Source organism: Elaeis guineensis, chromosome 6 (genome assembly GCF_000442705.2).
Source record: "Elaeis guineensis isolate ETL-2024a chromosome 6, EG11, whole genome shotgun sequence".
NCBI classification, from domain to species: Eukaryota; Viridiplantae; Streptophyta; class Magnoliopsida; order Arecales; family Arecaceae; genus Elaeis; species Elaeis guineensis.
This window is the reverse complement of record NC_025998.2, coordinates 173,701-194,252: the sequence shown is the minus strand read 5'-3', so window position 1 is coordinate 194,252 and position 20,552 is coordinate 173,701. Positions and strand designations below refer to the sequence as shown.

At 38.6% G+C, this 20,552-nt stretch overlaps 1 protein-coding gene across 2 annotated transcripts; it reads left to right on the top strand.

Moving 5' to 3' along the window:
• Positions 1-214: 214 nt before the first annotated feature.
• LOC105047780 (RNA-binding protein involved in heterochromatin assembly dri1) lies at positions 215-2,063 on the top strand. 2 transcript variants are annotated; one of them, XM_010926869.3, is made up of 4 exons: positions 215-420; positions 543-883; positions 1,519-1,589; positions 1,794-2,063. In XM_010926869.3, exons 2-4 carry the CDS (start codon positions 570-572, stop codon positions 1,826-1,828), a joined length of 420 nt encoding a protein of 139 aa, XP_010925171.3. In that variant the 5' UTR covers positions 215-420; positions 543-569; the 3' UTR covers positions 1,829-2,063. The 2 variants fall into 2 exon arrangements, with proteins under 2 accessions (XP_010925171.3, XP_073116067.1); XM_073259966.1 differs by having other exon boundaries at positions 1,519-2,063.
• The last annotated feature ends 18,489 nt before the right edge of the window (positions 2,064-20,552 follow it).

The following is a 20,552-nucleotide window of genomic DNA, read 5'->3' as shown; positions in this document are numbered from 1 at the left end:
GTACGTGAGGGGTCGAAGTAGATCATCCATCCCCACATGAAACCTTCCTTGAAATATTTTATGACTTTTTAGCATAAGGGCATCACATAAAGCGTAGAGGTTCGAAGTCAAAAATCTGAAATTCCGACAATCATATTGTCCATCCCCTCCAACTTTAGCGAAACCACCTCACCCCACCGCACACCCCTCACCACCATCCTCCCTCCCGGCCTGGCTCCTTGCCTCCGCTTCTTTAGTTTTGTTCCTGTGATTCCATTAATTCAAGGCGGGCCAGATGACCAGAAAGGGAACATGCCCCGGCCCCAACGCCAAACCTTATAAAAGCCCACCCCCAACCCACACCACAAAACCATCCAAGCTCTCGTGCTCTTCTTCTCCTTCTTCTTCTAGCTAGTCTTGCTCTTCTTGTACTACCACCAAGTGAGTTCTTAGTTAATTATCCCCCCTTCTCCAGTTCCCGTTTGTTTACAATTTGCAGAGTGGGGTCACTGATCGCAAGTGGATCTATATATATATATATGTTCGTTCACGTGAGCATGCAGGAGGACTACGTACGTAGCAGGGAGAATATGGAGAGGAAACCAGGAGACTGGAACTGCAGGTCATGCCAATACGTCAACTTCTGCCGGCGGGACTCATGCCAACGATGTGGGGAGCCAAAGCTGGGCGTCGACCGGCCCGACTACACGAGCATCAGTGGAGTATGGGACGTGAAGCCTGGAGACTGGTACTGCTCATGCGGCGTCCACAACTATGCGAGCCGCTCCAACTGCTTCAAGTGTGGCGCCGCGAAGGATGACTCCACCGCAGCGGTGGCTCACTCTTGGGGGTTTGGATATGGTGCACCGGCTGGATGGAAATCAGGGGACTGGATTTGCACCAGGTCTGCTAGCTCCCTCCCTATATGTATGTATGCACACACACGCACACACACATCACGTTGTTCTTTGTTTCAAGCTACTTCTTCAGCCTAATTAAACTACGTTCTGTCACTACTATGTATACGTAGTCGAGAGAAACAAAGGACGAGACGGGTGATTTTTTGGGACCACATCAAGTACTCGATTCTCACTTTAAACTCCAGTTGTGACATGCGTCCTGATTTGGAATTGAAGTTGCCGACACGACAGTAAGTAATAATTGAAGGTGCAGGATAGCCTCCGGGTAAAGCCTTTATAGTGGTATTTGTACCAGTGATGGGTGGTAATTAATTATACTAGAGATGTGGAATTAAGCTTTTCTTCCGATCACCAGGATTGGGGCAATCTAGGAGCATCGGGAGGGGCCACGTACGTCGTGCTTCATGACCCACTTAATAAAAAGAATATGCACAATGCACGAGACATTCATGCATGTATACATATGACATACATACTACTTGGAGTGGGATATAGTGCATGCGCTACAAAACACAAATTGCGGTTGCAGGTGGTTCAATGACTTGCAGTTACTGCACAGCATGCCCGTTGATTCTTTCGTACCTGTGCGCTGACAGTGACTTATATCGCGCCTGAACAGGTTCGGTTGCAACAAGCACAACTACGCTAGCAGGACCGAATGCTATTGGTGCAATGCACCAAAGGACCATGGTAACAAATTACGTGCTTCAATAAATTCACAGTCTCCCATTTTTGGTCATGCTTCTGCCTTTTTTTTCGCTTTTGGTCATGCTTCTGCCTTTGTCGACCAATCTTAATTTTGTTTTATCCAAATAATAATATATATCTTTCTAGATTAACGGGCATGTTTTGTTATTTCCGCTGTTTCTCTTGTTATATGGCTTTTCGTTTCAGGTGCAGGATACCAAGGAGAAAACTGCAATAGATGAAGTCACTTAAAGTCTTGGACTCGTATTTATCCAAGTTTGTACTAACTTGGCCCCTCCTAGGGCTTCTTCAATGGTGGCATAGGGGGGAAATCGTAGGGAAATGTCTTTTTGTCGGCATTTTGTAATCTTTTCATGTTATATCTGCCCTTCAATCTTGTTCTAGTAGCAATGTTCCGAAGGGCTTCTAGCTATATGTAAGACGGGATTCGAACCTCATAAAAGCTTATCCAAGCCTCCTTTTCTACGATGAGAAGAGTGGCATGGCATACCTAAGTTCTGCTTATATTCATGTAGTCGAATGAGCCTATCTGATGGCATATGTTCTCCCGTCTGTCACTGCAACTCTTCGTTCTTGGTGATCCAAGGAATGCAATGACAACTAAAACTTAGCTCACATCCCAAAAAATAATAAAATATATAGACATGCGAGAGAAATGCCCTTCTAGCATCAAAGCCCGGCAAGAACTCGTATCACAATGCTAAAAGTTGCAGTGCTTCAAAAAGAGGGTGATGAGAGATTAAGTCAGGAATCAGAATAAAATTTTTATAGTTGGATCGATCGTACAAGGAATTATAGTTAGGTCATCATCGTCTGCCACATGCATATGTTGAGACATCCATCAAAAAAGGAACGGCCATGTGATGTTTATCTAAACTGTTCAAATACCTCTAGAATTTATCTATTCCTCTTTTTTTAGTATTTTAATGCGTGCTGGCCATCCATCTTTTGATGGATCTTTTCAAAGCATGTCCGACCGTAATTTCTTTTATGGTCGGTCAGACTATAGAAATTTTATCCATCTAATCTGTCTCTCATTTTATTGGTATCCAGGGATCAAACTTGATACTAGGAAATTCTTGAACTTGGATTGAAAATTTGGAGAAAGGATATGCTGGCAATGCGACCAATTATGGTTAGACAAAAGCTCCACTACTGCAATGCAAAATTCTTTGTGCACCATGGGTGGTATAGAAAATCTGATATGGAGTATACCACCTCATCCAATTGGTCCACGTAGTCATCACTTTCCAACGTGCATTTAATGTTTGCAGATCGAATTTTTCATTTAAAAATTTTGTATGACAAAAATGTTCCTATTCTTCAAAAAATTATGACATTCTATGTCCATATTATGACATCCTGCATTCATTGTATGCATTGGATGTCATAATTTTTTTAAAGAACATGGGTGTTTTCGTCATTCAAAATTTTCAAACGAAAAAACCAACCTATAGGCTTACATGCACGTTAAAAAATAGTTGGATAAAAATATCCCTCTCATATTATGATATCTTAGGCCATATTATGACATCCTGGGCTATATTACACCATAGGATATCATAATTTTTTTCAAAAGACAGGGGTATGTTCATCATACAAAATTTTTAAATGAAAAAGTCGATCTGCAGATATTAAATGCGTGTTGAAAAATGATGACTATGTGGACCAATCAGACGAGATGATGCACTCCACATCAAATTTTTTACACCGCCTACGATGCACAAAAAATTTCTCCTATTGTAATATAAGATATTAGAATAAATAGATGGTTGTTGGAAGAGGAGCAAGCGTGAAACACTCTCCTCTAAGACTAAAAACATCATTTTGGCCAGCTACATTAAGGATAAAGCTTTCTCATGCTTATTTGCGAATCCTAAGAATCCAACAAAAGAGAGAAAATACAGAATAGAGAGAAGGTAAGGGCAAAATAATTTTTATAAAAGAAATTTCACTACTCAATGATTATAAGTATCTTTAGTATGATTACAATAAGAGCCCTAATGGAGGTATTTATAAGTAGTAAAGAGATTCTATTCTTCAACCTTTTAATACAGGATTGTAAATTTTATTCTAACTTAAAAAATATTAAATATTAACTTGCCTAATAGCATCAAAAATTTTTAAAAAAAATTCATAAAAATCAAAGCCCTCTAAAATAACTCACATCAAGCTTTTCTAACTGAACTAGAAAAATAATTAATCATCAAAACATAATTTTGCCCTGAGACCCTTGCAATGGGACCCAATACCCATGCATATGGGAGCCACAATCCATGCAACCAGGACTAGTGACCCTATGTGTAGTTGCACATGCAGCTTAGGCACTCCGACAGAACCTCCAAATTTTGATGTAAATGTATTATAGTCTACATCCATAACTAATAAATTAACAATGATTATTTGCATGGTTTGAGTTAGAAATAATTAAGAACATTTTGGTGTGAAATCAGTGATAAGAATTTGTGGAAGCTATTGCTGCAAGTCTCCGATTTGCTGATGATATGACTGGAGTTGAATGCCATCTGAGAACCGACGTATCGGAGAAAATTTATAAAGAAAATCTGCATTCATCGGAGGATTTCCGACAAGGAATCCTTCGATGCTTAAGTTAATTGGAACCTTAAGAACAATAAAGAAAAGAGTAGGAGCAGAAGAGAAAGAGAGTGGTGGTGCTATTCTCTTTTCCAATTAAGCCTTTCTGAGGGTCCCCTCGATATCTTTTTATATAAAGATGGAGCCGTGGATGGTTTAGCTAGAATTTTTAGGCCTTTATGCTAGTCTAGTTGGGGCACTAGGCCATATTCTGACAAGTCGTTCGAATAAAAAATCTTTCCGCTATCGTGTGAATCAAAATTATTAGACGGTTGTAGATTTTGTCCATATGGATTAAGCTGGTAGTTGGTGAACAGTGCTGAGCCGAGGCCTTGTGCCAATGCCTGTGTTTAGGACTTAGGCATCGTTCTGTATGAGAGCTCTAGTCTCAATCTTTGGTATGATCCGACTGCAAAGTCAGTACACCCCCAATCACATGGTCAGAAGATTTTGATCATGGGGTCGATCAATTTTCGAGTTAAAGGTCGGGAAGAGCTGTTGTGAGGGGTTGGCCTGCTTTGGCCACCAATCGCTCTTCAATGTCTATGGCAGTTTCGTCTAGTCATCTATGAATGCTCGGTCTTGTTTCGAAGAAAATGTTATGGATGGTGGATTACCTCCACAATAAAAGCTTTTTGCTCTAAAAAAAGGATATGGAAGTTGATTATGGCTGTCAAATCTGAACTTAGAGATGGGAGAGCACCAACCAGTCTACACTGGGAGGAGAAGTGCTAATTGATGACTTGAAGGGCGTCGGTAGATCTGCACGGTAGATGAAGAGGCATTAATTTGCACACAAAATGAAGAAAGCATAAGATCGTTGGAGCTGATACCCTTGGGGATCCTCTAATGCTTGCATTAAATAGGGCTCTGAGGAATATATAAATCGGAAAGACGAAGGAGAAGAGAGAGTAGAAAGGTTGCGCTTGCGCTTGTGTGCATAGAGTTTTGAGCCCTTATGATAGATGAAGGCTCCATATTCTATCGGGATTGAACTCTAGCCAGAGTCCGAGCGGAGAACTATTTCTTGACTTCCTCTGTATCTAGAAATATGAGTCCAACTGAAATAGGTTTTCTTTATGCCATATATCAGCCCATGATTTGTAGATTGAATTTGGGCGACATCACTGAACAAATGCAGAGCATCTTATTAGCATGAGCATCTATGTTTGACATGTTATAGCCCAAAATAAAAAAAAAAAAAAAAAGGGGATCAAACCGGGAAGAAGACTCCCGATAGGAGTCTTCTTCTCCGGCAAAATCCAAGCAAATCGGGAATCCTAGGACCCCTCGGAGTCTTAGGACTCTCTATAAGAAGACCCCCTCTCTCTTGAGACCGAATATCGACCTCTTTCCCCTTTCTTTCTCTCCGTCCTTCTCGATCAAAGCCGCGGACACCATTCAATTTCCCGTCGTGATTGCCCGCGGACGAGGTCACCGGAGGCCAAGGTGAGTCTCCTTCTTCTTCCCCTCTTTCTCCTCCTTCTTCCCATACCTGTGCTTGAGGCGGCCGGCGACGAGTGTCGCCGATCTTTCGGTCGGGAAAGATACCCTGTTTTTGGGCCTTTTTCCTTGGATTTCCGACGCCGGCGATCGAAATCGATCGCCGGCCACGCTCCTCCGTGACCGGAGGAGTGGCCCCCGTCGGCCGCCGGCCTCCGCTGCGGCGGTCGTGGCCTGAACGGCCCGGCCAAAGATGGGTCACACCGTCCTCTGTTCCGGCACGGGAAGAGCCAAGAAGAAGAAGAAGAAAAGAAAAGAAAAGAAGAAAAAGAAAAGAAAAGAAAAAGAAAAGAAAGGAAGAAAAAAGAAGGAAAAAAAAGAAAAGAAAAGAAAAAGAAGAAAAAAAAAAGGAGAGAAAAAGAAAAGAAAAGAAAAGAAAAGAATAAATATAATAATAATAATAATAACAAAATATATATATATATATATATATACTTATATATATATATATATAAATAAATAAATAAACAATAAAATAAAATAAAAAAAATGATGAGAGAGAGAGTTTCTCTCTCTTCTTTCAGTCTGAATCCTGACTTCTCTCTCTGGAATTGGACTTTCTCTCTCTAGGATATTTCTCTTTCTTGATGGATTTCTTTCTTTCTAAAGTTATTCCTCTAGGATTAGCGAAGTGTAAGGCTTCCTCTGATGATTTTGATCGAGTTTAGGGAAGAGTCTGATTTTAAGTGAGATTTTGATTTTGGGATTTGTTAGATTTAATTTTGAATTAAAATTAATAAAAAAATATAATTTTGGATAATAGGCACGGAAGAATCTCCTAGAAGTTAGTCGATCTGTTCATTCAGTGCTCCGTGAAAGGTAAGTAATGAATCATCTTCTCGAGATGTTCCATATTTATTCTGAAAATAAATAATTATTCCCAAATTATGTTTTGAAAGAAAAGTGCTTTGAAATGTTATGGTATATCGATTTATGCACATGTTCAGTGAAAAATTATGACATATTATGATACAAAGTGTTTTGATACAGATCGAATTTATGCTCTCAGCCTAACTATGTTTCAGTAGGCCCCACCAATGGGGATTATACGTTGGTACTCAGTGGACCTTGCCAGTTGGGGTTGTGCGCTGGTGTTTGTGGACCCTGTCAGTGGGGGTTGTGTGCTGGTATTTGTGGATCCTGCCAGTGGGGGTTGTGCGCTGGTATTCTGTGGACCCCGCCAATGGAGGTTAAACGTTGGTCATAGTCAAGGCTGTTGAGTTACGAGTGTTTTTGAATCGAATCGAATTTATGATTTATTACATGTGAATATTTGAAAATATTTGATTTGTATTAAATCAGCATGAAATATACTCTTATGTTTATTTGCAGCATTATTCTTGAAAATTATATAATATCTGAATTATCTAGTTGAGATATTTGTTACTTACTGGGCTGTCTAGCTCATTACCTTTCTTTCTATTTTTTTCAGATTCTGACAATTAAATTCGAGCGTGGGAAGAAATATTGGGACAGAGCTTTTAGGGGCGAGATTTAGCATTGTCAACTTCATTGAACTTAGATTTATTATTTTAGTAAAATTTTATTGGATGTAAGACATTTGATTTAATTACTTGAATTACAGTTGAATAATAATTATTTGAATTTATTCCGCTGTGATGCATTGATATCGTGATGAGATGCCTTGCATGCTTATGGAGAGAGTTCTTCATGAGTATGCGGCGGTTGCCGCGACCCTCGATTCACAATCTCGGATCGGAGGCGTGATAATTAATATGGTATCAGAGCATAAGTGGATAAATTATGACACATAGAATTTGACATAGTATGAGTGTAGGTGGGTAAATATTAGGAATATTGGGACGTTAAAGTATGAGCATCATAATAAACCCATCCTAACAAATAGATAAATGAATCTAATAATGTTTTACTACTACAAGGTTACCATGCCTCCCCGTAGAATGACAAGAACTACTCAAGGAATTGCAAGAGAGACATCACAACCACGGGATGGTAGCACTCTCCATCTGACCAGTGGCACCCCTCAGGAGGAGGGAGTCGTAGATCCTAATGGGAGTGCTTCGAGAGCACGTCAAGAACCAGATATGGCTCAGTTAATGCAGATCCTAATTAGGATGGTACAAGCGCAACAACAAATACAGCAGCAAATATTTGAACAACAGCAGATACAACGAGATACACAACAACATCAGCATCCACCACCACAACATGGAGAGCAACCAGTACAACGGAACAACATTTCAGAATTTAAAAAGCTTGCCCCTCCAGCTTTCAAGGGGACTACTGAACCTTTGGAGGCTGATAACTGGATAATGGAGATGGAGAAGGCTTTCGCTGTCCAAGAGTGTCTTGATGAAGAAAAGATTCTATATGCAGCTTATTTACTACAAGGAGAAGCATACAACTGGTGTCAGCAACTACAGCGCAAGCATGAACAAGACGGTGAAATACTTACCTGGGAAAGATTTCGGATTGCATTCTATGATCAGTATTTTCTTCGGAGTATAAGGATCCAAAAAGAGTAAGAGTTTATTTATTTGAAGCAAAAGGGTATGAGTGTGACTGAATATGAAGCAAAATTTACAGAGTTAGCAAAATTTGCTCCGAGATTAGTGGATGGTGAGGAAGAATGTGTTCACAAGTTTGAGATGGGACTGAGAACTGAGATTCGAAAACAAGTGGTTCCATATGAATTGACAACTTATGCAGATGTGGTAAACAAAGCACTGATAATTGAAAGAGAAGTCAATGAAGAACGCATGGAAAGGAAAAGAAAGCAAAGAAAGAGAGCAAAATCAAATGATACACAAGGGCAGAATAATAAAAACATTAAAAGATCAACTAAGGGAGCAGTAGACAATAAGACTCAACAGATTGATAGTGAGCCGTGCTCCAGATGTGGCAAAAATCATGCAGACATAGATTACTATTGGAATACCGGTGCTTGTTTCAAATGTGGTCAGATGGATCATAAAATCGCTAGCTGCCCGCTAAATACCGAAAATCAAGCTGGCAAAAGAACTCATGAAGGACAACATAAGGGTGGTGGACAGATTTCTAAAAACCAGGGAAGAGTTTATGCGCTTTCTCAACAAAATCCACAGGCTTCCAATACAATGGTGACAGGTATGAAAAATTTCGAGGACGAAATTTTTTTTTAGGGGTGAAGAATGTTATAGCCCAAAACAAAAAAAAAAATAGAAGATCAAACCGGGAAGAAGACTCCCGATAGGAGTCTTCTTCTCCGGCGAAACCCAAGCAAATCGGGAATCCTAGGACCCCTCGGAGTCCTAGGACTCTCTATAAGAAGACCCCCTCTCCCTTGAGACCGAACATCGGCCTCTTTCCCCTCTCTTTCTCTCCGTCCTTCTCGATCAAAGCCGCGGACACCATTCAATTTCCCATCGTGATTACCCGCCGACGAGGTCACCGGAGGCCAAGGTGAGTCTCCTTCTTCTTCCCCTCTTTCTCCTCCTTCTTCCCGTACCTGTGCTTGAGGCGGCCGGCGACGAGTGTCGCCAATCTTTCGGTCGGAAAAGACACCCTGTTTTTGGGCCTTTTTCCTTGGATTTTCGGTGCCGGCGATCGGAATCGATCGCCGGCCATGCTCCTCCGTGACCGAAGGAGTGGCCCCCGTCGGCCGCCGGCCTCCGCTGCGGCGGCCGTGGCCTGAACGGCCTGGCCAAAGATGGGTCACACCGTCCTCTGTTCCGGCGCGGGAAGAGCCAAGAAGAAGAAGAAGAAAAGAAAAGAAGAAAAAGAAAAGAAAAGAAAAAGAAAAGAAAGGAAGAAAAAAGAAGGAAAAAAAAAAGAAAAGAAAAGAAAAAGAAGAAAAAAAAAAGAGAGAAAAAGAAAAGAAAAGAAAAGAAAAGAATAAATATAATAATAATAATAATAAAATATATATATATACTTATATATATATATAAATAAATAAATAAATAATAAAATAAAATAAAATAATGAGAGAGAGAGTTTCTCTCTCTTCTTTCGGTCTGAACTCTGACTTCTCTCTCTGGAATTGGACTTTCTCTCTCTAGAATTTTCTCTCTCTAGGATATTTCTCTCTCTTGATGGATTTCTTTCTCTCTAAAGTTATTCCTCTAGGATTAGCGAAATGTAAGGCTTCCTCTGATGATTTTGATCGAGTTTAGGGAAGAGTCTGATTTTAAGTGAGGTTTTGATTTTGAGATTTGTTAGATTTAATTTTGAATTAAAATTAATGAAAAAAATATAATTTTGGATAATAGGCACGGAAGAATCTCCTAGAAGTTAGTCGATCTGTTCATTCAGTGCTCCGTGAAAGGTAAGTAATGAATCATCTTCTCGAGATATTTCTATATTTATTCTGAAAATAAATAATTATTCTCTGAAATTATGCATGATTCATGAAATTATGTTTTGAAAGAAAAGTGCTTTTTGAAATATTATGGTGAATCGATTTATGCACATGTTTAATGAAAGATTATGATATATATTATGGTACAAAGTGTTTTGATACAGATCGGATTTATGCTCTCAGCCTAACTATGTTTCAGTGGGCCCTACCAATGGGGATTATACGTTGATACTTAGTGGATCCTGCCAGTGGAGATTGTGCGCTGGTATTTGTGGACCCTACCAGTAGAGGTTGTGACCCATGTCCATGGTGTAGGTTCATGGACTAGTTGTTTAATTCCCATCAATCGACTGAACCATTAATAGGAATTGAATGTCTCGATAAGAATGATTTAAAAGGCAATGCACGTTGTGCAAGGGCCATTTATAAGATCTAAAATTCTGATGCCTCACGTGCATGGCCTTAACTTGTGTTTGGTGCCATCCACGCATGGCGAGCATATGGATCCGCCGAACCGATAGCCTATACCTGCTCTCGTGGGCTTATTTGAATTGAACCCCATCTTGCTATAATCTATTTGAATTGTCAACACTAACTTTGATCTAGGAGGATCACCGAGCTTGATGTAAATCAATTTGGCTACTATAGATAGGACTGGATAGGATTTAGATATAAAATCCATCACATAAGAAAGCCAAGTCACATGTCAAACTTTTAGAGGCTATAACTTGATTATTCAATATCTCATTTCTATGATTTTTTAAAAAAAAAAAAGATAATTTTTTGAACTTTACGACATGACACCACCCCATTAAAGGGGATGCATCTCTAGCGATGGGACAAAAATCTCTTCATCCGAGGTCTGAAATAGGCAGGTCAATCCAAAAATTTTTCTTTTGGACAAGATTTTGACAAACATAGCTTTCAATCTGAGAAGAATTTGATGGAACGATAGAAGGCAAAGTTAATGTAGAAGTCAAGATCTACTTTCTGAAGAATTTTAGTCTTTTTAAGATTATTTCTGTCAGACATGTTTATTTTAGGTAAAAAAGCCTCATTAGAATTGGAAGAGGAATCCAACCTTCTGTATAAGGGTAGATCTTGTTATTATTAATAGAGGATATGTACCTTATTTTTAATTAATAAAAAATATAAAAAAGAAGAAAAATGGATTTGATCTCTATTTTTGAAATTTTTTTTCTTCTTCTATTTTTTTTGTTTGTGAGATTCGAGTTAAGCAAATGTAAGAAAATATTTCTTCTCTCCGATTGGATCAAACTATGTGCCACTTGTGAGATGGCCTCTTAAATGTGCTATGTGCACAACTAAGGGCCAACTAATGCCGGTCTCGATTTGATGGCATATATGCATAAAGTACAGCTTGGAGGATTTCACATTGATGATCCAAGTTATTGGATATGACCCGCTACTTCTAAACTGTATATAGCAGATCATATCTAATAGCTTAGATTATCGATGTTGAACCCATCATCACATCTAAAGTTAGCCAAATTTGATTGGAGATCCACTCGAGTATATCCAAAGCTAAATCTCTCTTTCTCTACACACAGACACACACACACACACACACACACACGAACATATAGGTAGATTAGGATCCAGTTGAGTAATTTTCCATTCAGATCATGTCCAATCATGATTGGATGAGGAGGCTTGAATATCAAAATTCGAGTTGTTGGATGTGATTTATTATCTCAAAACTATCCGGACATCAAAATTTGTATGGTCTGAATATCTCTAGCATATCATGTGTTTACGCCACATTCTTGCTTGAGATGAGACATGAGAGATATATTCTCATTTAGACACATATTGGGGGCAATTACATGGCATATATAATATGGTTTTATGTCAATATCACAATGAGAGATAAATCAAACTTAATATACATCATATAAAAGTTGACCGAGTCGATTGGAAGGTACCATGTTAGAGGCTGAATAGATAAAAATGGCCAAGAATGAAACTAATGTGGGATAGGTTGAATAGAGGTGCAACAATAAGATTAGGACCAATAGAATGCGATTATCGGTTTGACAAGCAGTAGACAATCTGGTCATTCTAACGAACATGAGTGGTGAGAGGATAGTTGGTGTCAATTACTAGAATCATCAAAAGTGGAGACCAAACATGGGTTGCCATCATTAGAGTGGGTAGATACTATGATGTTTTTGTTTTCTAGTATAAATAAATGAATGTACTTAAACAAAGGAGCTTCATTCAACAATGAATCCAATTTATCTTTAATTATTCTTACTTTATCTTTACCTTATCTTATTTTCCATAGTTTACTAGTAAGATTTTACTTTATCCTTAGGAGTAACAATAGTGATAGATCTCTTTAATTGTAGTCCTGAACTTTATCTAATCCTATCCATCTCTTCTAAAATGGACAATGTGGTGGAAGTAAAAATCTTTTAAGATCAAGACACTTAGACTCGAACTACTTTCATTATTTTCCTGTGATCATCTTATTTTCAATGCATCTACTAGAGTCTTGACTTAAGATTTGTCACAACCTCTTTAGCATGTCCGTCTTCAGGTGGAAAGGAAAGCTCGCAAACAATATGTATCAAATAATAAAAAAACTGTATTATTTCATATTATTCAAATTGTCGAATTTTTTACAGTTTGATGCATAAATTGGTGGTCTCCAAAATCATATGATTTTTGATGTATAAGTAATTTAGAAATAGTACATCACATCCAACAGCTCAGATGTATTAATCTCTAATATTAAATTATGATTAGATTAGATTTGAATAGAAATCCACTAGACCAGATCCTAATCTACCTCAACTCATCTGTTTGTATATACGTATATGCACACACATACATACATACATACATAAACATATACACACATACCACACAAACATATGTATGTATGCATTTATATATGTGTATATGTGTGCAAACATACATGCATTCCTAGCTGTTTCCCATGTGGTACCGTAAAGAAATTTATATTGCCTAATGTGCACCATTGCTTGACATTGGGTCAAATGCCAAGAGTATTGAGAATGTAGTTGGCAGATAAATGCTTTCTTTTCCTATAAGGGCTCATTTTTTTGCAAGTAAAAGATTTGTCTGAGAATCTATACTTTTTCAAATAAATATTTTTTAGACAATATTTAGATAGAAAACTAATTTATCTTTATTCTTTTATACATTGAAAAGTGGCTTCAAAATTTGTTATCCATATTTTTTTATATTACTACTTTCCTAGATAAGTTGGTAAAATTTATCCATATTATCCATGATATCCCTTATGCTTTTTAAATTTGACTAAGTTATTAAGTATTGAATGTTGGAGACATTAAAAATGAGAATGGATATTTTAGGTACAGCATTAAATGCCTATTTTACTGACTGATAGAAAAATGATTTAGCCACTGGATGGGTAAAATTTTTTCTCATTTTATGGGTAAATATTATCCATGGTAAAGTAACTTTTCATCTTGAAAAGTGTGAGAATATAGGTAAGTTGGTCAATAAAAAAATTGATCAACTTTTTCATGATATTTATCCACAGAAGAACAACCCCTAAATGTTCTTATGCAGAATCTTTCTATAAGTTTTGTCCTAGGATTTCGTAGACATTTTATGCTTCAATCCTTTTATTTATAAGTTTTTTTAATCTAAATTCTTTTTTTTTACTTTATACTATATATATATAAGGAAATGGCTAGGCGGGTTCATGTGCAGCTTGACTTCAAAAATGAGTGTTTAATTTATTTGTTTGTTTTACCATTTTCAGAGGTTAATTAGTGGGAAGCTATTCTAAGTAATTATCCGTGTCTCTCTATGTGTGTGTGTAGCCTCTCAATGGTAGAGGTTTGATGATTGTTGTTTAGAAGGTTGGTGCTGCATCTGTGAATGTGATGCACCAATGTGGACAATAGGTTGTAATCATCATTTCTGAAATGATTGGAATGACTTGGCTTTTGTGTGGTGTGTATGCAAGCATCGATCATGTGGTGTGTCGTATTTTGTCGCATGAAGTAACAACTTTGATTGATCAAGGGATCCCTACTATGGTAGGTGGTGATTTCAATTGCATTATTGCGCCACATGAGAAAAGAGGGGGAAAACCTTATATTGATGATGTGGAAAGAAAAGAGTTTAGAGATTTTATTCAGAATAATGGTCTTGTTGACCTAGGGTTTGTTGGTCTGAGATTCACATGGTGCAACAATCATCAAAGGGGGCAAGGGTCTGGAAAAGGATCGATAGGCTGCTGGTGACTTCTTCTTGGATTTAGATACATCCTATTCATACGGTTCATCACCTGTCAATGATTGCATCTAACCACAATCCACTCCTTTTTGTGACCGATACTCCTCTCTCATTTGGGAGTCCCTTCCAGTTCGAGAAGTTTTGGTTGTTTTACCCCCGATCATGGGACATTGTTAAGGAGGTCTGGCATTTGTCGATCAGAGGGGATGCCAAGTATAGGATTACCAAAAGATTGGGCCTCACGAGGAGGCTTCGTAGGTGGAACAGAGAGGAAATTGGTGATATTTTCAAGAGATTGGAGGTCATTGAGACATTTATCCAGGAGCTCCAAGAGAGGAAAGACCATAAAGGTGGGCTTGCAGACAGGGAGCTGGCTGACCTTCGAGGGTTATTATTCCAACACCACTCCCTACTGAGGCAGCAAGAGGTCTTTTGGAGATAGAAGTCTAGAGTGTAGTGGATCAAGGATGGAGATCGGAATACGAAATTCTTCCACCAAGCCACCGCCATCAAGAGACATATGAACCGAATCCGGACAGTGAAGGGATCTGGAGGTCAGTGGGTCACCGAGAAGGACTCCATTAGATAGGAGGTGGTAAATTTCTTCAGATCTTGGTGGACTGCACCTATTGGTATTAATTGGGCTTCCCCTTCTCTTACCCTGAAGGTTCAGGTGACGGAGCAGGAGAACAGGGTCCTTATTGGATAGGTGATTAAGGAGGAGATTAGGAGGACTTTGTGATCCTTGTCTGAAGATAAGACCCCTGGCTTGGATAGTTTTCCTTCTCTTTTCTTGAGACGATATTGGCCTATCATTCATTTGGAGGTTGTGTTGGCAATGTAGGAGTTTTGCTCCACAAATTAGATCCCGATTGCATGGCAGCAGACTTTCATTATCCTGATACCAAAGAGACAAGAGGCATCTGAGTCGAGCCACTTCAGACCGATCAATTTGGGCACAACACTATACAAGGTATGCACAAAGCTGATGTCTCTTAGGATGCGGTACATTCTCCCGCATCTGATCTCTCTAGAGCAAGGGGCATTTATTGGAGGTTGTAGCATATCTGATAATGTCCTCATTGCATAAAAATTTATGCATGACCTGATTTGTGCTTCCCCTCACAGGGCACTTATAGCTATCAAGCTTGACATGGAGAGAGCCTATGACCGAATGGGCTGGATGTTTCTCAAGGATGCGATGCATGCCTTTGGATTTCACCCTCGGTGGATTGATTGGGTCATGGCATGCATCCGGAGCCCATCTTTTGCCATTCTGGTGAATGGGATGCCCTCGGAGTTCTTTTGTTCCAGTGTGGGCCTGTGGTAAGGTTGTACTCTTTCTTCGTATCTTTTCATCATTTGTGCTGATGCTCTTTCTAGGGCTCTTCGCACTACATCCTTGGGATCAATCATTGTCCCCTATATGCCTGCCCAAGGGGCACAATCGATATCCCATCTTCTTTTTGCAGATGATTGCTTGCTTTTGGACCAAGCCATTATCAAGAATGCTGCTGGATTTAGGATGATTCTGGAGGACTATTGTACAGCCTCAGGACAGAAAGTGAATCTTCTTAAGTCAGTAGTACACTTTAGACCAAAGGCTATAATGCAGTTGTGTCATATCATCAGGGAGAGGTTGCGGGTAGTGGAACATGGTGAGACTTTGCACTACTTGAGTGTCCCCATATCTAGGCGTAGACTGAGAAGGGTCGAGGCTGAAGGTGCGGTTAGCTTGGTGCGAGAGTGGCTGGCAGGCCCGAACCTTATCGATGATGGGTAGAGTGACTCTGGTCAGGTCAGTCCTCAGTTCTATGCCTGTCTATTTGCTTTTGCATGCTATTGTCCCTAAGACAATGGTGCAGAGGATGGAGTAGCATTTTTGAAGCTTCATCTGGGGATCTCGACCTGATGGTGGTGGAGGATTGCATTTGGTGGCTTGGAATGTGGTGTGTCAACATCAGTGAAAGGGTGGCCTAGGGATTCAGTCTCTAGTCACAAGGAGAGAGGCTCTGATTGCTCGACATGTAGCCAGATTTATCGTACACCCGAAGTCCTGCTGGAGCACGATGATGCAGGCAAGGTATGGCACCTTGCCTGCAGGAGGGGAGATTCAGCCCATCTGGATGGCATCAGTGGTATGGAGGGAGATTTGCACTCGAGCCTCAAATGTTATCCCTCAGATGAGATGGATGATAGGTGTGGCCAGTTGGTTAGCATTCTCTATGATAAATGAATATTGGATATTTCCTTGAGCTAGTGGCCGACTTTTGTCAGTTCGGAGGTGACAGATCAGATGCGGGTTTGCAATCTTTTTCATGCCGAGGGTATAGGTTGGGATCAGACAATTGTCTTTCACTTGTTTGGGGTGGAGTTGGGCACTCGGGTTATGTCTGTTGCTATACCCTTTCACCAAGGTCCGGATTCTAGGGTGTGGGGCGTTTCCATCATGGTGCGCCCAATTTCTATAGATTTTTACTGCTTGTATCAGCCCGAGGCTGTCAGGTAGATTGAGGGAGGTTGGATATGGAGATTAGGGGTGCATTTGAAAGTTAGCCTATTCCTCTGGAAGGTTGTCCAGGGGAGGCTTCCAACCAGATGCATGCTGAGGGTGAGAGGTATGGATATTCAGATGAGTTGCCCAAGCTATGGTGAGGAAGAGAAGACGATGCTGCATACACTATTCTTTTATCCCACTGCCAAACAAGTTTGGATGCTAGCAGGCTTGTATAATCAGATTGTATTAGCTGATGACCCATTGGGGATATTTATCGACCTTTTGAGATAGAGGACTAGAGATGAGGAGTCAGTCATATCTGCTATTCGAGTATATAGCTCAGTATATCTGATCGGTCAGGAACAGCTATGTCTTTGAGTTTAGGAGATGGTCTGCAAGGATCACGTTCGAGAGAGCCTGTATCCTTACTCAGGAGTTGATGGACATGACCTCCAGACCTTCAGAGACCTAAAACTCCTATCCTACTCATATAGCGACCCGACGGTGTTTGTTGTCTGGGAGCCCCCTCTTCTAGGATATCTGAAGGTCAACTTCGAAAGGAGTATCAGGGACAAGAGAGGTGGAGCTGGATTTGTGATATGAGGTTCGAATTTCAAATTGGTGGCAGCAGGTGGTCAGCATTTGATTGAGACCACGGTTCCTGAAGTGGAGCTCCATGCAGCCTAGTCTGGGGTTATCTATGCCCATACTGTCTTGGGGGTACACCAGATTGTTATTGAGGGTGATTCCACTGTAGTGGTGTCATGGCTTCAGGGATGCCCAGAGGGGAGCCATATAACCCCCTTTTGTGGGATATGTGTACTCTACTTTCTGACTGTGTTGGTCTTACAGTCTGACATATTTTCAAAGAAGCGAGCTTAGCAGTAGACTAAGTTGCGGCATACGTAGCTGAGCACACTAGCGACTGGCTATGGACTTCTTTTGATGCTATCCCAAGACAATTTAAGGATCTTTTGTTTTCTAATTTTTATGGATGTATTCACACAAGATCTGTATGAATGCTCCGTTATTATCAAAAAAAATGATAGAGGTTCTAGAAAGTTAGATGGGCCTGGATCAGGTTCACACTCAGACCGACTTTGACTTAACCAATTCGAAAAAGTCAAGACCCATGGTGAGGAGTGGGTCTCGACACTAGAATCATCTCCAATCTGTTGCGTTACGGATCTCGTAATACTTGAAGCTCAAGAAGAAAAATTCAAATGTAGGATGAAAATGTTAGGCCCATCAAGGGGCATCTTATCTTTGGTCAGATTGGGCTCACCTGGTGGCCTAATTTCAGCCTTGGTCATCAATGAAATGACCATACTCGCTGTGTGTTATGATGTTGGGCACAATCCAATCTAGTTATTTGTCTGGCTAGCAGAGAAATTCTTTGTGCACCAGGGGCAGTGAAGAAAATCCGATATGGAGCGCATCGCCTTATCTTATCAATCCATGTAGCTATCACTTTCCAACGCGTATTTAATATCTATAATTTTATTTTTTCGTTTGAAATTTTGAATGACGAAAATGTTCCTGCTCTTTGAAAAAACTTATGACATCATATGTCTATATTATGACATTCTACATGTAGGAAGTTATAATTTGACATACAGGATGTCATAATTTTATGTAGGATGTCATGCCACGGGATGTCATAATTTTTTCTAAAGAGTAGAGGTGTTTTCGTCATTCAAAATTTTTAAATAAAAAAATAAAATTACAAACATTAAATATATGTTGGAAAGTGGCTGGACAATGTTGCCCAAAGATGGCTACCCAAGAGGAGGGATGAATTACATATTAAAAAATTTAAACTTTAATTGTGCTGAAATTATTACAAATTGCTTGGTGGAATAAATTAAAACACAAGTAATAAATGAGAACAATAAAGAAAATATTACACAATCACAAACATAATGCTTTTATAGTGATTCGATACTAAACTCGGTACCTACGTCTATTTTCCAAGTAAACCACTTGAGAATTCAACTATAATCACTAACTTGATTACAGTTCGATTGTTTTCTTTGGGTTCACAATCTAACCCAGTTAGTTTTAATTTAAGCTCACCAACCATAATCTTACAATGATTATTTTTCTGGACTAATAATCAAGTCCGATTAATTTTAACCTTGATTCATCAATCAAACCAATACAATGTCCAACTCTAAGCTTGGATCAACCGAAGTTTCTCATCCTAGAAAATCTAAAAATAAAAATACACTATCACAATAAATACAAGAGTAAATGAGTTTAGAAACAAAAACTCAATGAAGTCCAAGAGAAGAAAGTCTGAATATTGCTTGTTGGCTCGATTTTTTCTTTTTGAATGTTTGAAAGAAGTTGGTGAAGCTCTTCAATGCTTATGGCTTGACTTCTTTCACTTTGAGGATGATTGGAAGGACAAAATATTCTTTGAAAAATTTCTTCTTCACTTTACAAATTGGCTCACACAATTGAATGCACTTGATAGACTTGAATGCTCTTCAATAAGTATTCAAAAAGTTCTTTTTAAAGCTTATAAGTATTCTATTTATATTTCAAGACTTTCCTACTATTCTAAGGCATCTGGAGAGGCTTTATTTAATGTCCTAACTATTAGGAATAAAGATCTAGCCATTGGGAATAAGATAGGGTCAAAAAAGTACAGATCTAAAAAATTAGTCATTACAGTAACTTAATTGACTAATTTTTCTCTGAGTCAACTAATCCTTCACTTAATCGACTCAAAATCCCTCTTAGTTGACTAAGTATCAGAGAGCTGAAAAATGGTCTTTTTATCTTTTGATACTTCTCTGCGACTGGGTTGGCTCAATTTCTATCTAGATTGGCTCAGTAATTATTTGGTCGACTTAGTAGACTTGATCTAAAATTTAAGTTTATGTACTATCTATCTTCTGAGACTGAGTCGATTAATTTTTTGATTGAGTCGACAAGACCCTATCTTGATCGACTAAGCTAAATCTGGATCGACTAAGTCTTCTACATCCAAAAATGTGACTTTCTGTCACTGATACTGAGTCGGCTCAAACACCTACTGAGTCGACTCAAATTATGTGCCAAGCGTATCATGAAGTCTTTGACAGCCTTTCTTCTTCAATTTGATTTCTAGACAGACTTGTCTTCTTAACTTGATTTTAATCCTTATTAGTATTTCTTTTTAAGGTGTATCTAATCTAGAATTTCTTTACAAATTGCTTAAGTGGTACTTCATTTAATTGATGAAAAACACTTAAAACTTGGTGAGCACTGAAAATTAAAAGCTATACATCTTCAAAAATAATATTAGTAACTTAACAAATTATACTCAAATATTTTTATTATCATCAAAATCAATTCAGGAGTCAATAGACAAAAATACTCCTCTCATTTTATGACATCTTGAACTATATTATGACATCCAGTATGCAGAAAGTATTACAAGAAAAGTCATATATGCCTATGTTTTTTGGTCACGTAGAGTATATAGAGTACATACTTAGGTAAAAGGTCAAATTTTTAAAAAAAATTATATATACCGACGTTTGTTAAATATGAAAATATTATAATTAATTTTTAATTTATATTTCAATAATTAAATATGAGTAAATTAAATCTATTAATGGATAAGTATGAATAATTTAATTTATTAAAAATATATTAAATATTAACAAAAAAAATAACTGATGTCGAAAGAAGTATCAAAATATATATATATATATATATATATATATATATATATATATCGGCCCAAACCGATATGTCCTCTCCGCTTTCCCTTTTC